This window comes from Triplophysa dalaica, chromosome 14 (genome assembly GCF_015846415.1).
Source record: "Triplophysa dalaica isolate WHDGS20190420 chromosome 14, ASM1584641v1, whole genome shotgun sequence".
NCBI classification, from domain to species: Eukaryota; Metazoa; Chordata; class Actinopteri; order Cypriniformes; family Nemacheilidae; genus Triplophysa; species Triplophysa dalaica.
The window spans coordinates 6,179,089-6,201,726 of NC_079555.1; the positions used below are offsets into that span (position 1 = coordinate 6,179,089).

The window sequence follows — 22,638 nt, forward strand, 5'->3', positions numbered from 1 at the left end:
GCTTTATTTAAAAGAAATCACTCCAGCATCTCTATGGTCCATTCATCATTAAATGCCCCTTCAATGAGTTCCACTTGAATGATCATGCCTATAAAAAAAAAGGATAAAGAAAAATAGATGAGTGGTCTTTCCCTGTGTTTGGTCCATATAAGGTATTTCTTGGTCAAAATTGTCAGTTGCTTAGCTGTTACCAGCTGTTAGATGAACGCCGTTGTACATGAAGTACAGCCTAAATGGAGCCTGTGCAATCTTAGCTGTACATACAGCTTAATTTATGATTTATTTAAAAGAAACTTATAGCTTAGATGCCCGTGTGTCCTTTCACCGGCCTCTCCATCTTCACTGTGTTTGGATCACACTCCAGCATTTCCCTGATCCATTCATCATTCATTGCCCCTTCAATGAATTCCTCTTGACTGATCGCGGCTTTACAAAAAAGAAGGATGAAGAAAAATAGCTGTGTGAACTGTCACATGTTAAAAAAGGCTTTTCATAGCAATTGTATTGATTTTTTTGGAGACTCTAATGGTCTGTTTTGGTCTACTGGTAACATTTTGGCTACTGTTGGTGGGATGTTGTCTGGGACATAGGAACACCTTTCAGGAACTTGTATATCACTCAATCATTTCATCCTACTGGGATAAGGCCCACACAAGATAAAGATGTGTTTAATGATAAACAGATGTTGGTTCATGATGGTATTGTAATGAACAAAGTAGAATTTGTGTTGTTTTCAGCAGGGAAATATGTAATGCAAGTGCAATGAAAGTGCAAATACCATTGTTGTCTTTATCCAGCCTTTGAAATATCCTATTGGTGCACTCTTCAGCAGTCAGTGGATCAGGTTTGGTCAGTGATGCTGCTACACTCATTTTGTACACGGCCTAAGAACAAGCATCAACTTGCAATTATATACTGCCCTCTAGTGGAACAATGAAATATATTTGTTCACATCCGAGGAATACTTATCATCAATTTATATAAAGTAAGTAAAGTTCCTAAAACAATTAACTACCTGCATGATTTCAAGCATCTCTGACCGTGTTATGGCTCCATCTTTGTCTTTGTCATAGAGTTTGAAGGACCATCGCAGCTTCTCCACCGTCGAACCCTCTATCAGCATGCTGATGGCTGTCACATACTCTCTGAAGTCTACAACTCCATCCTGATAGATGACACAAACATGTTATGAGCCCTATCCTTAATACACATACTGAGGCCACTAAATAAATATTTATGTCAAAAATGTTTTGGCAGATGCTTTGGTAAAGTTGTGGAATTTCTTGACATTATACAGTAGCATGAAATGACAATAAACAATACTTCTACATCAGTTATTAATCGTAGTTCATGTTAATTTTACAATGTCCTATTTTTTATTGAAAGTTGTAACTTAATATGAATCAATAGTGCACAATGAACTTGCTAACATTTCCTCCCAAAATTCTGAACAAATATTTTGTCCACTGTTAGTTGTTATCTTTTGCATCTAGGCCTACTAGTGTCATAAAATAGGCCTGCTAATGTTATCAAATAGGCCTATCCTTATTATTATTCCATTGGTAGAACTTGTCTTGCGTGAAGTTTTGCAAAACCAGTGGAAAAACACCAGGCTTAACACATCATATGTCAAGTCAGGTGACAAAGTTAAATCTAGTTTTGAGCTCGTAACGTAATACCCCATTGTTATCTAGCGTGCGGAAGATCTGCTCGGCATACTCTGCAGACTCTTTTCCCACAGTGCCATTACAGAAGTGACGTCTGAACTCGTGAAGGGTGATCAATCCACTGGGACACTCGTTCAGGAATTTCCTGGCAAACATGGAATGAACCAGAGTTATTATAGCTTTGTTTTTAGTTTAGTTTGGTTTTATTATATTAGCTTTTATTTTTAGAGTTTTCATTTTTATGTTTTTTTGTTGCTATGAAAGATTATTTTTAATCTCAGTTTTTTTTTAGTTTTGTTCACTATTATAATTCTAGTGCGTTAAACTTATTTCAGTCGATTTCTGAGGCAACATTTAAAAGTTTAGTTCAAGTTTTTCCAATACTTTTTAGGCCAATATTTGATTTGATTTCAATGAACAGAAGTGTTTTAAAAAATTTAACTAACTAATATAACCTTGGAATAAACATAGAAGTGGATAGTGAAACTTATTTAAGTGTAGCTAAAATCAATTGTTTTATTGCCATATTAAGGCCTACACCTGGCAATTTATAAATATTTAGTACAATCTCTGGATGGCATCCCTTAGGCAAAGAAAATATATTGTTCTATATATTTTTCTCATTAAATCGTTTAATATAAAAATAAATTTAAGGAATATATTTGGTAATTTATAGTGAACAGGAATGCTGCTGACCGAATTAAAAACATTTTTTTTACAAAAGAACACGTGGTTTCATTAAGTAAATCTATTTTTAATATATTGCATTATGTTTTCCAGTTACATAAATATATTTTCTTTAAAGTCAAGGTGCCCTAGAAAATCAACTACGGGTAAAGTTTAACACATTTATAGACATGTTTAAAAATGCTACAGGGTAGGATGTTTTGTTAACTATTGCAATGATATTTACTTTCAGATATTGAAAATGACACCGTAGAAGAGTTAAGTGAGTATACAGGATCCAGGTTAATGAATAAAGGTACAATATCCAAATTAAGAAACTGTGGTCTACAAGCATTATTTAGGCTACAGCATGCCTTGCAAATACAGCTAAATTACACATTAAAAATACAATACAAAATAAGAGTATTCTTTACAACACAAAATGTTCCAGAATAGAGTAAAAGGTGAAGACAAAAGCCCCTCTGGGTTAAACAAACAGATAACCTACTTATAGTAAGAGAGTTAATAATAAAAAAAGAGTTTATTTTGCAAATAAAACGTCTAGATAACAGCAAATCACATGCATGTATGCCATTTTGTAATCAAATGCCATCTGAAGGTCTAGTTTACATTGAGCAAACTTACCTGAACCATTCATAAAGCTCAGTGACATATGTACCACTTTTTCTGCAGGGTAAGTTTGCAGCCTGTCCCATCTTCATCAGCGCTACAAAATCCACAACTGACACATATATATACACACACTAGAGCCTGGCTTATTTGTCTTTCACATAATCACTCTTACCCAGATCTTTTGCATCTGTGAAATTAAACGGGACTAATCTCCTAGCAGAAGGGCAACAGACAGGTAAGTGACGAATCGAAATAGCATCCGCATTCAGGGACACGTACATGAAAGTGTGTTTCATAAAATACTTGTTCTGATCGACTTGTTTCAATAACCCAAAATGCTTTCAAGTATAATTGAAATATTTATTTCTTTAGCGCTGTGAACACGTGTGTCAGTTGCATGTGTGCTGGCTTGTCCTGGTGACCTAGATACAAATAACGTAGTATACATCACTTGGGGTTCTGAGACGTAACATGGATGTGAATGTTTTTGAGAACCTGCTGAAGATTGGTTATCTAGATTCATCAGCATCTTTGTCCGCATTGCTCTCAACTAAACCACTTTGGTTAAGCTGTTCTGGGTAAGATTCAGCTTAACCAAATTCACCCAAAAAATGTAATTCACCCAAAAAATATAAACTCTTTCATTCATTTACTCTCCCTCGTGTCCTTTCAAACCTGTATGACTTACTTCTGCTGAAAACAAAATATATTTTGCATAACGTTGGTAACCAAGCAGCACTGAGAAACTTATAAAAATATCTTGCGTGTTTCACAGAAGAAAATGACAAAGATTTTGAACCGCATGAGGGAAAATAAAGCCATGCAAACATTCTGTATATATTGTGATAGTCAAGATTTGTCATACACATGAAAGACACATTTACAGGAAACTAATGTTGTTTTTTATTTAAGATTCGTTTTACATGTCGGTCTGTAGAGACACATTATCTGCAACAAACCGGACTTGTAGACAGCAGCAGCAATGGCGTCATACAAATGCTCGATAACAAACGGAGGGAGGACACAAGCATAAAACAAAGGGGGTCATGCAGATCTCTGGCTTAACCCAACATGATATTCCACGATAAACCGTGAACTGACTAAACCCAGTGGATGAACAGTCTTTAGATTCTCTCATCACACACTCAAGACAGACGTAAACAAAATGGAACAAACGAACAAGTCTTTGTCTGTCTTATAAGGCAAATACCTTTATCCGATACCCTTAGGTAACAAACAAAGTGACAAAGAGAAAGCAAAGGGTTCACAAAAAGGCATGCATGAATATTACTGGAACAATATAACAATCAAGAAATTGCTTAGGCTGCACAAATTCAGACTGAAATGAGGACAAGAATGCTAGAAGACAAGGTCTGTGGTTCTAACCTACAGTACAGTACTTGATGTCTGCCAAGTGCAAATAAAGAATGACACTCCAAACTGAACAGTCACATTCAAAACCAAAACATTATGGAGAGATGCATGAAATGCAGATTCAAATGGGAAAACAAAACCTTTATGGGACCTGCCTGCAGATATGGCACAGCTTGAACAGTTCACTCTAAAAAAGAAAAGGTCCATCATCAGACTACAAAAACGACATAATATATAGCTTTGATTTAAAAGGATCTTTGGGGAACCAAGAAATCACTTATCACTGTGAAAAACCCTTTTAGCGTCTTTTAGCGTCTTTATTAGGAGTTTTGGTTAGAGCCGTTGTTCCTGTGCTTAAAAGAACAGTTCCCCCAAACAATTCTGTCATCATTAACTCTCCCTCAAGTTGTTACAAATCTGTATACATTTCTTTGTACTGAGGAATACGGAGAAGGATATTTGGAGAATGCTTGTAACCAAACAGTTCTTTGCCACCATTGACTGCCATAAATATCTTTGTTCTTTTAAACATATTTTGAAGAATGTAGAAATGCAAACAGTTCTGGGGCCCTTTTGACCACCATTGTAATTTGTCCTACTATGGTAGTCAATGTTGGCCAAGAAGTGTTTGATTAAAAGCGTTCTTCCAAATATCTTTCTCTGTTCATCACAACAAAGAAATTTATACAGATTTGGGGCGCGTTATTGATGAGAGAATTTTATTTGTGGGTGAACTGTCCCTTTAAGGCCATAACCGCCCAATCAAAGGTTCCCAGGGAAGCTTTTCAGAATTCCGAATAGCCTGCTGTGTGACAAGCCCTTACACGTGAACCCCTTATATGTGAATAATGCATTTGTTTGCAAAGGCGTCTGGGATAGGAAAAGAAACGAAAGATGGAGATAAAGTAAAGGTAAAGTGTCATCTTGCTGCGTTTTATGCAGTCGGCTGGAGCGGGTTGGTTTCTTCAAGTAAGCTCTCGGAAGCATGTGACAACACACAAGATGACATGAAGACCTTTTTAAAAGCAGCTCACATCATTGCCACATAATTACACAACTTCTGACAGCACAGGGCAGCTGAGAGTTAAGGGTGCTCAAAATATCTCCGTGGTCAAATTACTTTGGTATATTGGTAAGAATCACACCTTTCGTTGTGCAAGGCCATTGCACCCCTATGTGGCACGTCTGCACAATCACAGTAAATCAGTTCAATAACGCTCATCTTTTAAAAGAAAAAGTTCTGATGAAGCATTGCTGCAATGGGAATTCAGTGAGTTTCCTGGGCAAATTAGATGATGGTGTTTTAGATTTTTTAATTCTCAGTCATCCTCCAATGCTGAAGTCTTGGAATTATTATTAGTAAAAAGGACATTGTGAATATGAATCGCTCTTGAGACAATTACAACAAGATTATGTTGCTCATTTGCCAAGGCGTATTGTTTTTTAAAGTATTTTTCTAACCAGGTAAAAAAAAAAATCACACATTGTGAATATAAAATCCTGAAAACACGTTATAAGGTCTTCTGTGGTCAGTACAAGAAATATTTCAAGTGAAAATTCGTCCCTCAGTGGAACACCAATGTTATATATTTTACTTTCCATACAAGCTATTAAGCTCCATAAAGGACAACAAAGATCAATAAAGATACCATAGATAAACCCAAAGTTTCCTAAAACTTGAAAGCTATAAGGGAGGGATTCGGACTAACATCTTGAATAATGCACAAGTTGTACAGAGTACTTGGCTTAGCTCCTTCTCATTACACTCCTTTGCTATATGGAAATGAGCAATGCTCTTCCGAGGAACACAAAAAAATGTCAGTGTAAAAGTCATTAGCTTAGAACAACAAGAGGGTGACTAAATGACAGATCTCCCCATTTTAGATTCGATAAATTATTCTTTGCGCAGGATGCCTCAGTGACTCCTCAAAATTTGTATTAGTCTACGGTTTGAAAAATATATTGAATCGTATCTCCTCGTCACTCTACTGCTTTATCCAAACAAAAAGTGCTTATGTTAGCATTTCAAGTTCAGTTTAGCAATTCCCCAAATTAGTTATTCCCATCCATGAAATGGGATGGTGAATTCCCCAGATGCAGAGTTCAGACAAAACTCACTACAAAATAATTTATGGTGATGAAATTAACACCATCTTAACATTATCAGAGCTCAAACAATTGGTTCTTGGCTTATTTTTAATAAAGGATTTCAAGGTTTTATTTCCACGCAGTATAGTTCCCTGAGAAACCCTGCCCTTATTTGTAGACAAACTTCCGCTTCTGTGAGCCCATCTCCTCTCATCCAAACATTCCTTCACAACAGCAGATCGACACGACTATCACACTGTTTGAAGAGCAGCAGGGCAGTCTAAGGGAAATGCACATATTCACACACAGGTTTGTAGACGGAGGAAAATAAATGGTCAGGCCTAAAGGTGATCCTCAATTTTCATGTTTCTAAAGTCTTTCAAGTACTTCTGTTTGACCACAAGTGCTCCGCAATAAAACCCCACATTGTTGTTCATTTTAAAACAGGATGCTTTCTGTTTAAAAAGGTTGAATAACTACCAGGCTTCCCCTGCCAAAGGAGTCCCATTTTCTTTCTTTCAAAAACAAAAATGAATCCATCTTTGCTTTAAAGCATCAGTACACAGTTCAAGTGTTGAGTGGCTAAGGAAATTGTTTTGAAATCCAGATACCAATGGATCGTTTTTGCCTTACGGCTTGGCAGAGGCATGTTTTTCTCGACACGTCGAGCCAGGCCAAGTATGTCTCTCATCAATACGTGCCAAGGAGGGCAGAAGTGACCTCAGAGCTGAGATGAAGAAACTGCATGCCAGACCAAATAAAACCTGGTCTTGTTGCTTAAGGTATTCAGCTCCGAGAGACCCAAAGAGTCCATCTTACAAACTCTTGAGTTCCAAGGGTTAGCCATCAGATGATCTGCCACGTGATTAAAAAAACTAATAATTTAAAAACATAAAAGCAATAGGACTGTCAAAGGCCAGCTGCCCGGTGAAAGTTAATGAATGGTTCGAAATCTCCAGATAAGATGAAGAATAGCTGGAGCTGTGTTCACAGAGACCAGTGCATCTCATCAAAGTCCACAGCCTCACCCAGGTTGGCATCAGTCTCAAGTAAGCTCATAATGACGGCCATGGCTGCCTCATCAGTGCTGAGAGCGCTCAACCCCGGGACCCCCTCCAGATCCAACTGAGGGCTTGCTTCTGAAGGACACGAACAGAAGTAGACAAAGGATTATAGTTTTAATGAATTAAAGTAATATGTACAGTATCTTAAGTATCGCATTGTTGCCAAAACCTAAAATTTAAAGGTACTAATTAACTTAATTTACCAATGGCAAATGTCTGCTTGTTTGACCAAGTATTAAGAAAATTAAAAATTTAAATTCTGTAATCATTTACTCGTCATTTCAAACCAGTGTGACTTTCTTTCTTCCGCAGAACACGAATGAAGATATTTAGAAAAATGTTGTTAGCCAGCACCCATTCACTTGCATTGATTTTGTGTCCTTACAATAGTGAATGGGTGTGAAAAAGAGAAAAGAAAAGTCATAAAGGTTTGAAATGACATGGTGGTGAGTAAATGATGACAGAATTTTTGTTTTTGTGTGAACTATACCTTTAAAAAAGTCAATATTGCTTTTGCCGCAGTATTATGTGTATTACATAATTATTTTGAATACTAAATTTTTAGTTTTCATAACGTTATTACTGAATTTAAATGAGCAATTAAAATAGTAATGAGAATAAGAAGGAAAACAAAGTAATTCATGGTGAGAGCTAGGAACAAACAGTCAGGAACAACATTATTCGAAATGTATTCATTCCTTGTGAACCTCAACTCAAACATGTCTGTAAGGTCAAACTGTAATCCACTCACAGCACTGCATGGTCTGCCAGATAAAAAAACTGATATTAACTTCAACTAAGAATGACGTTACATCTACCCATGAGATTTTCACCACCCCGTGCATCCTCCTCCGAGCTCGACTTTCCAGGTATCTCCATGTCTGTTGCTTCCCCATTTGGCACCTTAAAGCATGAGGAGCACTGTAATGTCAGAATGAGGCAACAAAGGTTGACACAAGCAAATCTAATTTTTAAACACAGACGGTGTTGTTGTGTGGACTTACATTGCTGCTGGTCTGTGCAAGTGGAGACTTGTCCTGTGGTAAACTGAACGGACTTGTGTTGCCGCTGGATGGTGAGGAGTTCATCCTTAAGAAAACAGTGTGACATCAGAAGCCATGTAGGGATTTGGAATTTTATTTATTTTTTTCTTTCTAGTCTGTGTTGGACCAACCCATTTCTTGGCTTTCTAGGTACAATAAGTTGTTTTACCTATTGTAGTCCATTATCTCATTGGCGATTTGGGTCCCTATGGAGCCAGCATAAATCATTGTGCCTGATGCATTGGATATACCCGGGATGATTGGTACTTGCTGGGACTTTTTGACATCATCTTTGAAGCAAAACACACAAAATATATATATTATTTATACACAAATCAAATTATATTAAAACATACTTTTCTGGCATTTGAGAAATCTAATCGGTAGTAAGGCTATCCCATAACAAATGTAATGTGGCCACCTAGAAACACAACATATTTACAACACGTACCTTCTGACGCCTTCGAACTGCTAGGCTGCTCGGCTTTATCCCCTGATCCATCTGGATTACTTTTATCGCTGAGTCAGTTGGGAAAACAGTCCGAAAATAATCTGTTATTTTAACTGCCGTACAACTCGGGAATCAGAACAGATTCATTAAAATCATGTAAAAGCAAACAAGAGATGCTGGTACTTACGATATAACCGTATTGGTTGACACTATGTATTCTACTTCTTTGGTCCAGGGATTTATAAAACTAAACCACTGACTTTGTAAGGTGACAAAAGAGCCATGTTTCGTTTTAAACTTATAGCAATTTGTCTCGATCTTCTCTTTACTCCTCAGCACTGGAGAGAGACCAAGATGCAAGTTACATGAACAGCATTCCGTGTATGAAACAGCATACATATTTACTTGGTTTACCCAAAAATAAATATTGTGTCATTATTTACTCACCCTTGTGTTGTTCCAAACCTATATGACTTTCTTTCTTCCGTGGAACACAAAAGGAGATACAAGGCAGAATGTTACTGACCGACAGCCTCAGTCACCATTCACTGACATTGTATGTATAAAATGCATCAACATTCTATGAAACTTCTCCTCTTGTTTTTCCCACACAAGAAAGTCATATTGGTTTAAAACAAAATGGGGGCGAGAAAACAACCACAGATTTTGTTTAAATGTGGCGTAACCTAGCCCTTTAAAACATGTCTAGTTATATTTGCAATGTAATTGAATAGTATTCCATTACATTCTGACTAAGGAACTGGCCTTGCCATCAATAGGGGTTCGATTGTTTTCCAGTAATATACTAATGAATAACGATGGCCGATGAGCATTTGTGTTCCCTTTACAAATCTGCCCAGCAAGTTTGTACACTCTGTCTTTATATTGTTCACAAAAACAATTAAATTCTGTTATAATTTACTCCCTTATGTTGACCTATATGACCGTTTTCTTGCACGGAACACAAAATTAGTATTCAAGCAAACATCAGCTTGGACTTGAATTAAAGTGAATGGTGACCACAGTTGTCCCTAGTCCAAATCCACCTTTTCTCCGAAAAAAAAGCATATGGACATTCTGCTGTTGTTTTTGTGTTCTACACAAGAAAGTCATACAGCGTGAGGGTAAGTAAACAACACAGAAATTATTTTTGCTTGTGTGTATCAATTTAATGGGAAACAATTTTGAAGTGTACCTTTTCTGTGTCTATCTGCCAAATGTGGCAGGTCGTCCTGATGGAAATATTCATAGCATGATGTGCCTAGCAGCTCCTGGGGCAAATAACCCAGAATGGTGGTGGCTCTGTGTGGGACGAGTGGAGAATTATTATTCATCATATTTTTCAATTTAAGTTTAAAGGTGACGCTTGAATTTTTTTAATGTTACAATACTTTCTCATCACTTTATGTGGATTGGTTGTCTATATAAACTTGCTTCAGGAACCTTGAAAGTTAATGCGAGATACCGTTTTAAAAGCCATTATTATTACTATTACATTTTTGGATAATTTACACTTCAGCTTTATTCTCTTCACATTTAATTGCAATAAAGGACTAGTTAAATGTAAAAGTATTTTAAATCAAAATGGTTTTGTTTAAAAGTCAATGTAAAAAAACAGCAACACTGGTAAGAGAAATAAGATATTGGCAATGTTTCTTTTACAAAGAATTGCATTGCTGTGCTACAAGCTTCATAAAATGTGATGTTGGAAAAGAACACAAACAAAAGAGGCTACCAAAATATTGTGGATTTCTTGGTAAATCGGTGAAAAAAGGTGGCCTGATCAGCACAAGCTAAAGAATTTATGCAAAACAACAAAGTCTCCCAATAACTAACATAGTTAGTTTGAAAAGAAGATACTGCAGTCTGCTGAAATCTAGAGTCAACATACCGTTGATCCACAAAGGTGAATTTGCCATCCATGGCATAGCGGGTGACAAATTCGGTTGGCTTGACCTTGATCTCACCATTGGCCTGAGGGAGGGTGTGGGGGTGAACACGGCCAACCGCAACCAGGCAGCTAAAGTAGGAGCTGTCTTTGTCCCCCTCTCCCTCTCCCTCTGTGCCTAGCTGGCGCGTGGGCCAGGTGCGCATGTAGCCCGTGCAGTGAACAGTACAGTACCGCTGCGACTCTGTTGGGGCAGATAGTCAATCACATGGCGTCAAACTAGAGTCAATATATAATGCCAAATGTCCCACCATGTGTTGAGGAAGATGAAGAAAACCTTTTGCAAGATTAACTATAAAAAACATGAGCTGAAGGAAACGGACCAATTATTTTAAATATGTTTTTAATCAAATGGAGGTAATTGTAAAATGTGGTTCAGCTTAAATGTAAAACAAAACGTGAGTTCTAATAGTGCGCTGAGAATAGAGGAAAGGTAAATATCCATAATTTTTTGCTTGTTTAGTATGCATGTTGAAGTAGCAATCCTTAACTTCTTTCAAAATGACAGCCTGCATATCTACTCAACTAGACACATACTTTCTTTCTCTAAAGTCTGGAACCACAGGTGCATACTTTATATTTGTCTTGCCTCCACACCACCAGAGGGCACCATGAAATGAATGAAAGAGATTACAAAGCGGTCACAAAAATCCATTGGGCCTTGGCAAGAAGGAATAAAAATGTTTACCGTTCATTGATACCATCTGGTCGTCTAAAGCAAACAATAGACTGTTTTATTGGACGCCCGCGCCAGGCCCGAAGTTAACTTCCGTTCTGTGTTTGTTAATTTGGCTAGTTGCTTATAATAAAACTATTTATAATTTATATTCATATTAATTAAATCATTATTACAATGAATAATAATTGTATTTAATAATCAATTAGTTGAATTTTGTTGTTTGTTAATTTGATTAAATAAACAATTTGTTAAATAGGTCGTATAACTGTTGCATTTGAAGAAGCCGTATGGTACATTGACATCTAGCGGTTGAACTTGGTACCACAGTCTAAATTTAAAATATTGAGCTAAATTAAGCCAAGTAACGGTTCTTCTCGGTTTCTTTTATTTGTTATCAGAAGTGTAGCGGAAGTTAAGTTGAGGCCACAAAAGCATGCATGCTCATTAACGTTTGTTTATGTTGTTGCTTTGAATCCGTTTACCTTTATTTAATTTCTTGCTCCATACATTTCTTCTAAACACCACAACTAATTCTAGTTTGATTCACTTAAAATCACCATTGGTGAATAGAAACCCAGATTTACGAACAAGAAATTCAATATGATAAGAGAGTACTGTGTTGGTGTTACTAACCTTTCTTTTTTGAGCCAGCAGCCTGAAAACCCTTCTCTTCTTTGACGGTCACTTTGTTGTACTTCATTCGACAGAAGAAGGAACGCCGCGCCCCGGAGCAGAGCCGAGCAACACTGACAGGAAGCTCAGCCTGCACCTGCAACCCCGCTACACACACAGTTAATGTAAAACAGAGGGTGGGCGGGGATATCCACTTATACAACACATTCACTAAGCAGATCAAGATTTGCATTCACAAAAAGACTTATTAGCATGTCACACAACACTTTAATATGCCACACTTACTTTTGGCGTCTATGAGGCGCTCTCGCGGGTAGAGCTCAGATGCGGAAAGCTGTTCCTTTACTTTCCCAATATCCTTGGGGTGAACGTAATCAAAAAGGCTCTGCCCGATCAACTCCGTCTGTGGAGATAAACGATCGGTTGAGCCACGCGCCCACTGCTGACTCACATGCTGTCATTAGCTGAATCATTTATCATCAGAAGACAATCAAATGTTTTTCTAAAGCATTCAAATACACTATCTGCAGATCAAAAGAGTTGGTCGAAATTACTCTCAAATACTAGTCAAAGGGTGACTACTGTCAAAAAAGATTTTTCCTTTGTTTAAATAGTCAAACGGTCACTATTTTCAAGACATTGTTTTATTTTGTTTAAAAAGTATCAGATAGTTGACCCAAAAATAAAAAATCTTTACTCATTTCAAACCTGTATGACCTTCTTTCTGCTGCAGAACACAAAAGAAGATATTTTGAAGAAGGTTGGTAACCGAACAATGCTGGGCCCCGCTGACTTTGTATGGACGCAAAACCACAGAGACATTTCTCAAAGTATCTTTTTTTGTGTTCCATAAAAGAAAAGATTCATATACATAATTTGAGTGTCATGATGGTAAATATATGTTGAACACATTTTTATTTAGGGTGAACTATCCCTTTAACAAGTTTAGTCAAACTCTCCTACCCGACTGTAGTTGAGGATTTTCGAAACTGACTCCGAGACGAAGACGATTTTTCCACGGTCACAGCCAACCACAAAGAGAAATCCATCTGCAGCCTGGACAAAGAAGGAAGTCATTTAGAATTGATTTCGTAATTCCACAAGAAGCAGTCAAAATGACCTACTTATATGAAATACATTATTTATATTCACACGCTCACAAATTCGCCTTTATTTTCCCCAAAAAATACTACAGTACAAATTACATTTACCCTCAGAACAAGGTGTTTCAGCTCATCATCAGGAAGGAACGCAGGTTTGTAATTGGCTTCTGCAAAGGAGCTGGACGCACCTAAAAAACATTATATTTAACAACATCCATCACAGTTTAGGGTCATAAGGTATGATTGACTAGTCCACGCTATCAGTAAAGACAGTAACAGGTACCTTTGAGCGATTTGAGATGCTGGACAGCCATTCGTAACACAGTGAGTTTGTCAAGCTTGCGGGACATGGGGTTACAGGTGGGAATCATCGCTGCCAACTCGTCGATCAGGTTATTCATCTTATCTCGTCGTCGTTTCTCTATTTGACTGTGAGGTTCCCTACAATTCCCAATGAGACTTTTTAGATGTTTCAAATCATCACAAAATTTAATTAAAATAAAAAAATGTATGTATCCCCCTTAACTCAAAGTATCATAAATAAGCGTAAATAAGTACCTGATACATTTAATTTTTAGTTGCTGGTCATCTCCTTCCGATCTGCAATAGAATAATTAACAATGTTAAAAATGATGAATACAGGCATGAATCAGAAGAGCGGTTTTAGTTGTTGATAATGGGCACAGTACCTGCCCTGATCGTCCTCCATATCCTCATCTAGATTCGATGCAGATTTTGTCTCCCTGGTAACAAAGTGCCGAGATGATTAAAGTGACTCATAAAATGCTGCATTGATTCTAAGCTTGCACTATACACAAACCACACACTTCTCTTTCCAGTGCATCTGAACTCATTCAGAAAACTGAGATGGGGAATTCAGGCCAAGCAAGAGGACATTAGTCATGCAATGAGACTATAAAAATCTCTTCATAATCACACATGTACATTATCCCTACATTTTTGTAAATAAATATACTCACTGGGTGTCCATGCTGCCTTTCCTCTTTCTGGGCAGCTCCATGCCAGAGGCCATGCCAGCGGCTGAGGTGGGGGTCATCGAACCAGACAAAGAGACAGAGAGACCCAGAGGTTCTTCCTCTAATGCATCTCCTGCCATAGACGGAGGAAGGAAATCATTTTAGCAAAAGGAAGATACCAAAACACAACTTCAACAAGAGAGCGCTCCAATGTCCGATGACGTACTATATTTTGGAACCAGGGCAGAACGGAATTGATTTTATAACGGACATCTAAAGAATCAGACCATCTGTAATTGGTGCACAAACAATCTAAGATTTTTTCTCGTGAATTCAGGGTGATACATTTTGTCTGTGCGGTGGTTAAATAATACACAGGACATCGCAAAAGTCGTTACGAGAAAGATGTTTTTAGTGTTATCTTAAAACCCAGACACCCAGTTTAAACTGAGTTCTTGGAGGTGTGGCAACACAGAAAAGTCCACGTAAAGATGTCGCAATGAGGTTGGGCAACCCAGCACAACACAGGCAACCTACTTCAACATCGCAAAACCCACATTACGCATTCGTTGTTCCTTTCCTCCAGATGTATTGGTTGAAACAGACATATTGCATATGTGACTTAAATTTTATATACAGTCTTTAGCTTTCTGTACAAATAAGACTTAAAAAACAAAGGATATTATAAATTTCTCTGATTTAAATATACCAGGGAGGTTATACTATCTAGCCAACATTACATTTAACTGCATTATAATTCTATGTAGTTAAGTAATTAAGAAATCATAAAAACTGGAAAATTATCAAATATATAGAACGCTATGCTTTTTTCAATAAAATGTACAATACATTGACATTTAGTCATTTAGCAGACGGTTTTATCCAAAGCGACAAGACTAAGTGATAACTCTCTGTAGGTTTCAAGAGATACTCATAATGCTATTGTGTATGTTCTTTAAATGATTTACTAATTGTAAAAAATATCTGTCTGTAAAATTTTAATCAGTTTAGAAATATAAAGATGATTTCTGATAACAACTGCATCAAATTAAATGATTAGCAAAATGCTATTTTAGCATTTAAGCGAATTATAAACAGGATAAATTAGGTTATAGGTATCCTACTAGTTTAACAATTTACTAAATTTAACTAAATTTAACAATACAAACGTAATGGTCCGTATATATAACACAATGCTAAAAATTGTTAAATTGTTGTTAAAATGTATAATTTAAACCACTGGCCTATACTGATTATAAAAGCAAATACATTGGTTAAATTTAAAGCCCTAATTCCTTTACATCTCTGCTACTGGAAAAACGACAACAACTGGCAAACACTCATTTTTAAAGCATTTAATTATTTGTAAAAAAACAGTGAGAGATAGGTGAAAAAAATAAAGCCTCCCATTACAAAAATGTGACAAGTCAATAAAGCAGTGTTTATATTACATTGTTACATTTGTTAAAACAGAAGCTCACTGAACAAACCACTAGAAAACAGGGAAAGGTTTTACACAAAAGGATAATGGAGAAAGATAGGTGTGTCGATCAGATTTTGCCTGAACTGTTCATAACCTTTCCTCAATAAAAACAGTTGAATGTGTTTACTTGACCTTACAGGCTGAGAAAACATTGGAAAAGATTGCACACGTTAATACTTTTTCTTCATTACATACAGCCATAGTGCTTTTCAATTTCTATACAAAATTGAGTTTCACTTACTTTTACAACTGAACTTGAGTTTAGGCAGTTCAACGTTTTCATTCTTGTATCGAAAGCTTCTCCCGCCAGCAAGAGCTACAATAACACCACGTTTGCCATCTGTTATTGCCATTAAGCACTATATCCCATAATCCATTCATAAAGTCCACGAGAAGAGCATCTTATTCATAATCAGGCTTTTACGGCACAATCTGTTTTCCCACCAGCTTCACCTGCTGCTTTAAGCCAAGATCAACAGACACACTCCACCTCACCTGGTCATGAACCGCATCTACATGACCTTGTATTGGCCAACATACACGTGCAGGTGTCGGGTGTGTGTGCTGCTAGCTACACTGTCACCAAGTTTAAGCGACAATGGAAAGGGCCATGCCAAACACAGCTTGTGCCCCTGGCTTCTATATTTAACACCGCTTTGCAGGCCCAGTGACCTAAATAGTGGTTAACAGATCGGCAACAACCTGATTTTTAATCCTGTGTGCTGGAGTGAAGATCTGCCGCAGGATTATTTGGTTTTATGAGGACTGTAAAATGGACACACCCAATGGCAATTTGTCTTTCACTTGCTCACGATATTATTTGGCCTCGAACTCCAGTGACTTACAATGACATGCTAGCAACCATGACGGTTGTGTGAAATCATTCAGACAAGAGAAAGCCAAACTCACTATTCACACTGACGTCACTAGCCACCGGGCCAGTTAACCCGCATGCAGGTTTACATTTATAGAAAATACAATTTCCAGTTTAATGGGCTATATGCATGTGTGACTTCTGCATTTCACGGTCAGAACCCAAGGCAGTTTCAGGTTGGCTAGACTTAAAGCAGAGAGAAATGTACATTGTACATTGCGGCACACAGCAGTGGTATATAGAAGCGAAATATGGTAGAACGTCAATTCTATATACCACTGCTGTGTGCCACAATGTATTACAGCTAATGTAACTATTTTCCCGTTTTCCATTTCTCTCTGATTTAAGTCTCCTCAACCAGAAACTGCTTAGGGTTCTGACCGTGAAACGCATGGATAGAGCCCATTATACAGTTTAAATGCTGATTCACACCCACACATTTCACATTGGTCCCTCAATCTCCTAAAGACAAAACACAAACTTAAGTAAACAACTTGAAAAATTGTGAATGCTTGGACGGGGGAGAAAAATATCCTGTCATAAGGTGACCTATTTAATCTTCATTCGTTGCGCTGTTACCATAGAGCTGCACAAGAAACATGCCCAAACTCTATTTAATTTACGTCAAACGCTGTGCAAGATAGTGACTATAGTACATAAAAGTAGGTCAGCGTTTCCATTGACTTAAATTGAACGTTGGCACGGTTTTAGCACCACACCTTGGTAGTATTTTAAAAGACCTGCATTCCATCAACCTGTTTCATGGTGTTGAATTATTAATTAATCCAGTTTAACGCTGGACAAACAAGTAACCAATATGTCTAAAAAACAGGGCTGGCCCAATGGCCAGTGCGAGTCTGCATTGAGTTACATTCGCCTGTGATTTGTGAAAGTGTGGGGGCATCAATAAAGGCTGGGTTGCAAATCATTAATCATCATATGCCATAGTACCCAGCAACCGCTGGATTATGAATTTATAGCTGGATTGTAAACAAATGGAGAACCATTCTTGCAAATTAGAAGCTAATATATTATTTGTTGCAACTTTATGCTTAGTGAATATTATAGGTATTTTCTTCAGCACAAATTGTATAGTCTGTATACAAGCACAAATCTAGACACTGACTGGGTCGGCATTTTGAAAACAATTTATGAAAAAGGTTTTGCACAGTTTTAATTTTAGGAAAGTAGAGAGTGTAACATATATATTTTCATGTATTTATGATCACAGGCATTAAGGAGTCTCTGACGTTTTTTACTTTGTTTAGGTTAAAAGTAACTGGTTACATTTTGGGTTTTGTTTGAAATGTCCTCTTCCAAAATAAACAACAGCATACATTTAAAGCACTCACATCTCTCATATTATGTTTATACATTGTTAGTTTAAACAGAAAAGCAAGCATTGCAGCTAATAAAGTGACATCAAACAAACTACTAATAATGAAGATATTATCTTATTAAAACACAAAACAACAAAAATCTTCTTGTCAGTTAGTAATGTACAACAACAAACCATCCCTGTCCATGCATCTTTAATACAACTCACTGTTTAACATTATCCGTTTTATCATATTGGAAATCCATACGTTTCTTTTCAGTTTGTCAGAATTTTGTTATATCTACACTTCAACAATCTGAAGGGGATGATGTACGAAATAAAATAAACAGTCCCAAATACTTCCCCAGTTATGCAGACATGACCTCATTTCTCAAGCACAGTACAACATTGCCTTGCCTTCATGGTTGTTATTTTTTCTACCGATTAGTAAAAAAACCAATTATGACTATTTTGATAATTGGGTCATTTTAATTGAATGACTAATCAGAAAACACTGAAATCTATGAAATACTTTCTAACACTCCTAAAGAATTCAAATAAAATGTTAAGAAACGTAACATTTCTGCTTTTGTAAATATCTCAAAGATCTGAAGATTTATTCAAGTTTTGGGTAAAGGTGCTAAGACGTACACAGCCATATTCTAAAAATTAAATATGTCATTGCATAGGTGCTCAAGACATAGACTGCCCTGCTGCTCTTTAAACAGCTAATGGAACACGATACAAGGACCAATTATGTCATTTTATTATTTAAAAAAAAGTGCAATCTTAAGTGATCAGCATAACCATTCAACCGTTATAAAACAAGGTTCCCTCTTCACACTGGTCTACATGAAAACATATACTCTACATCAACTGACTGTTTCCATTGAGATCCTCACAATTAAAACATAAAAATCTTGTATTTTTTTTATTAATTGAATTTAAATATGATAAACATCTTCATGAAGTTATACATATTTATTATATATGAGAGGGAACGCAGATGCACAACATGACACACAAGACAAACAAGGTGTTTACAGTCACATTTCTCAACAATTACATGAGATCAATTTAAATTATTTTACCCTTCAGAAACAGTCATGCAGGTGCAATCCAGTGTTTTAATATAAATAAATAATAAACATCCAAGTAGTAAATAAACAAAGGACAATTAATTAAATAAAAGGCCTGCTTTATGCAAATCATTTTTCATTTAAATAAATAAAAGTAATAATTACAACGACTTAAAAAATAAAATCATCTTGTGGTGATATGTTTTTGAAACATAATTTCATTAAAGTGCAAATCTCTAAAAATCATAAATGGTAACAAATGACAGTAAGATTGTATTTGTTAACATTAGTAAATGCATTAACGAACAACTATGAACTGACAATATAAGCATTTATTAGTCTTTGGTAATGTTGGTTGACGTCAATAGAAATGTGTTAGTTTATTGTGTGTTAACAGTTACAAATTTTATACATATTTAACATGCACCATTAAATGTTGAAATTACCATCAAGATTAAAATAATGTAAAAATTTCATGGTCATCTATTCTTTTAACTAATGTTAACATAAACAACCAAACTGTGTGTGCTACCTAATAAGGTTTCCAGTGCTTTATCTGAACAACAGAATTTCCCAGGATTTGTATTTATTTGTAGGATATGCCAACCCGAATATATCTATAGGTTTGGGCCTTTAATAAATTGCTGACTATAAATAAAAACACTGAAATGACTGGAATCTTTAACTCTGTGGCCAATTACCTTAGAGACATACTTTCCAGATGAGACCCTACATTCCAGTCACGTTTACACTGTTAGGAAAGAGGAGGGGGTCTGGCACAAGAGAAACCAAGCTGACAGACGAGTTACCTTACAACTTTTTAATTATAATATAAGGAAGGGCTCTGAACTTCTGATGCTTTAGTGCTACAGATTGTGTACAGCCTTGTTGTATAAATGATCAGCGATTGAAGGGGAAAAGCAACTAATGATGAAGAGGAGGGCATCACACACATGGCCTACAAGTGTGCCGAGTTTGACCTACATATTACACAACAGTCACGTTACAAGGTTCGAAACAAACTGCATCAAGCACAACTATATGACCTCACAACACTGATGATTCTTATATACGTCACAAGACAGTTTCTCTCATTAAAGATGTGAAAAAGTCCACTGAGAAAAGGCATGTGTGCCAGAATGTGTATCTGTGTGACCCAAAAAAATGTAAATATCTCAACGTTTTACATACATTTCCATTACTGCATTTTTTAAGAAAATGAGTTTGAATAAATCAAATATAAAAAAAACTTTTAGGGCTATCTTGCCCTATGTGAGCAATTAAATTATTTCGAAGCACTCGCGTCAGATAAGTTATGTATTTTCTTTTAGACTACTGTCAGTAATAGCCTAACCGACAAAAGGACAAATAAAAAAAGGGTTAAAACATTGATTTTACTAGCTCTGAGTAAATTATTGGCATATACGCATATTATAAATATAAACGAACATTTGTCTTATTTTCTGGACCAGACACTCATACAAATTATGCAGCGTTTGGCCGTGCAGAGGTTCGAAAAAAACCAGCTATAGGGAAACCAGCTATAAATAAACCACAGTTTCCCCCCCCAAATGTAAACAAAAGCTGTCAAAAGAGACCACTGACAAGCGAAGAAACCCGTAGGACTACATTTGAGACATAAAATCGAGTTAGCATAGCCACTGCAGACCTAATGTGACGGCAGTCAACCTGCCAAGGCCAAAATAACTACGGCACAATATACCAGACTTAAGAAATGCGCTTCTCCGTCACATAACAACAGAATGTAACAAGCGCAATACTGTTTTGTAGCGTAAAAACCCAAAGTGTGGCACTGCGTGTCGTTATTCAGAGCACTTGTCCAACGCGCTTCTGCTCCGTCTTGCTAGAGTTCGCTCTACTGAACTACTGACCTAGTTTCTCTGCGAACGCGAGTGCGCAAACCAATCAGCGGGGAACACCGCGAGCTCCCCTCTCCTCCGCACAGCACCGCAATATCTCTACGTTTAAAGCGCGTAATAAAACACACGAGCAGCCCCGTCCGGTGTTTTTAAATAGGCGAATTACCCGTCTTTTCCCACGTCGCTCCGTCACCGCCACCAGCCGCTGTATTCCTCGCCGACATGGCTGGAGCCGGTACGCCGGGGCCCTGGACTCCGATGCTGCATGTGGAGAAGGAAGGCGGTAGTGGATATTTGCAAAGGGGGAAGAGAATGAGGTGAAGGCGGAGGGGGCGGGCGGCGTTGCCTGTGTAATTGATTTTTTCTTCTTCTTTACAACTAAGTTAAGTGGGAGGGTGGGCTGAGCTTAGAAACGTGCAGGGATAGACACGATAGAACCAGGACAGTGGTTGAAATCCGGGAAAACGCGGAAGACGACGGCGCAGAATCTCCTCCTACCGTCATCAACGCCGCCTTCTCTTCTGTCAGGTCCCTCACGTTACTAACCTAGTCACGCGATACATTATGCAAGCCGAGAAAAATGCGGTCACGGATGCGATGGGGGTATGTGGGACTGAACTGACGAGGGATGGCAACATTGTATCATCTTTTAGAATGCAATATGTAACGTGATCATATCGTAAATGGTTCTTTTAATGTTTGTATATCATTCAGTGACTCATGCACCATAAGCTTTATATTTATATTTAGAGAGTTTTTTGGGTCATTTTGTGTGGCACATTATAGGACGCAGGGTCCTATTGTAGTGTTATATAGCCTAATATTCGGTGTTGAGGTTACAGCCTTTCAAAAGCGCGTAAAAGGATAGATGTATTGGCTAAATTGTGTATTTCACCTATTGTGTGAAATTTTCGGGTTAAATGTATACAATTAGAAGAATTTGAGAGACACACAATAACCTAATTATTAATAACACAATAAGAGTTTAGAGAACAATTTGTTTTGGTTTAGCTGATGTTGTTTTAATCCGTTTCTATATTATATTTTCTTAACTGTTTGTGATCAATATAAATAGGCCTACCTGTCATAAATGTATCGAATTATACATTGTAAGAAGTACTTAAATATTTTTGTATGTCTTGTATGTTTTGTTAGGCTTTTAAAATCTAGGACAAACAGGTGTTTTTTATTTGAATGGTTGTGTTTTTTACAGCTAAACTGGACATACCACATTTAAATGTTAGTACAACAGCACCCAGTATTTACTTTTTCAGGCTTATTTGCATTTTCATATTATTTTCGAAAATAAATGACAAACTATAATGTAGGCCTATATGCTGATTTCTCCAGTTAAGATAGATAATAAAGATACTTCAAAAGTGACATTGGTTCTTGCTTTTATTTTAATCATCACTGTGAGTTTACAAAATTTTAAATGTTTACAAAATGTTATTTACAAAATGTAAATAAAACGCAGAAATACAGTAGAATACAAATGTCACAAATACTGCGTTTTACATTTTATACAACTTTCAGGCACCAGCGACGACTGGTGGACAAACATTGCTAGTCTAAACTAAAAAAATCTAATTTGTCAATATGATGTCAATATAATACTACAAGAGTAAACTGACACTATTTCTGCAACTAACAAACCGGCGAAGAAAAAACTTTAAAC

General features: G+C 36.8%; 2 protein-coding genes across 5 annotated transcripts; both read right to left on the reverse strand.

The window, feature by feature from the left end:
* Window positions 1–301: 301 nt before the first annotated feature.
* On the reverse strand, window positions 302–3,049 carry si:ch211-245j22.3 (uncharacterized protein LOC563798 homolog). The gene is made up of 5 exons (XM_056765521.1): window positions 2,979–3,049; window positions 1,680–1,812; window positions 1,016–1,165; window positions 779–884; window positions 302–426 (listed from the first exon to the last, which is right to left on the reverse strand). Exons 1-5 carry the CDS (start codon window positions 3,047–3,049, stop codon window positions 302–304), a joined length of 585 nt encoding a protein of 194 aa, XP_056621499.1.
* Window positions 3,050–3,857: 808 nt separating this feature from the next.
* Window positions 3,858–22,071, reverse strand: bmal2 (basic helix-loop-helix ARNT like 2). Of its 4 annotated transcripts, none has more exons than XM_056766061.1 (17): window positions 21,127–22,071; window positions 14,330–14,459; window positions 14,039–14,092; window positions 13,908–13,949; window positions 13,633–13,790; window positions 13,458–13,537; window positions 13,210–13,302; window positions 12,532–12,649; window positions 12,247–12,393; window positions 10,878–11,118; window positions 10,182–10,288; window positions 9,174–9,324; window positions 8,987–9,054; window positions 8,705–8,825; window positions 8,497–8,581; window positions 8,311–8,413; window positions 3,858–7,567 (listed from the first exon to the last, which is right to left on the reverse strand). In XM_056766061.1, the coding sequence occupies exons 1-17, from the start codon at window positions 21,182–21,184 to the stop codon at window positions 7,416–7,418; spliced, it is 1,908 nt and encodes a 635-aa protein (XP_056622039.1). In that variant the 5' UTR covers window positions 21,185–22,071; the 3' UTR covers window positions 3,858–7,415. The 4 variants fall into 4 exon arrangements, with proteins under 4 accessions (XP_056622039.1, XP_056622040.1, XP_056622038.1 ...); XM_056766062.1 differs by having other exon boundaries at window positions 8,311–8,395; window positions 21,127–22,069; XM_056766060.1 differs by lacking the exon at window positions 21,127–22,071 and adding an exon at window positions 16,051–16,676 and having other exon boundaries at window positions 8,311–8,395.
* Window positions 22,072–22,638: the final 567 nt, after the last annotated feature.

Coding starts and splice junctions, on each gene's coding strand:
- bmal2 (XM_056766059.1), bottom strand. CDS start 16,162: ATGGCAATAACAGATGGCAAACGTGGTGTTATTGTAGCTCTTGCTGGC. Junction 8,414..8,496: donor TTGCACAGACCAGCAGCAAT/GTAAGTCCACAC, acceptor CTGACATTACAG/TGCTCCTCATGCTTTAAGGT. Junction 7,568..8,310: donor GGGTGGTGAAAATCTCATGG/GTAGATGTAACG, acceptor CGTGTCCTTCAG/AAGCAAGCCCTCAGTTGGAT.
- si:ch211-245j22.3 (XM_056765521.1), bottom strand. CDS start 3,049: ATGGGACAGGCTGCAAACTTACCCTGCAGAAAAAGTGGTACATATGTC. Junction 1,166..1,679: donor GCACGCTAGATAACAATGGG/GTATTACGTTAC, acceptor GTCATCTATCAG/GATGGAGTTGTAGACTTCAG. Junction 885..1,015: donor AGATGCTTGAAATCATGCAG/GTAGTTAATTGT, acceptor GCTTGTTCTTAG/GCCGTGTACAAAATGAGTGT.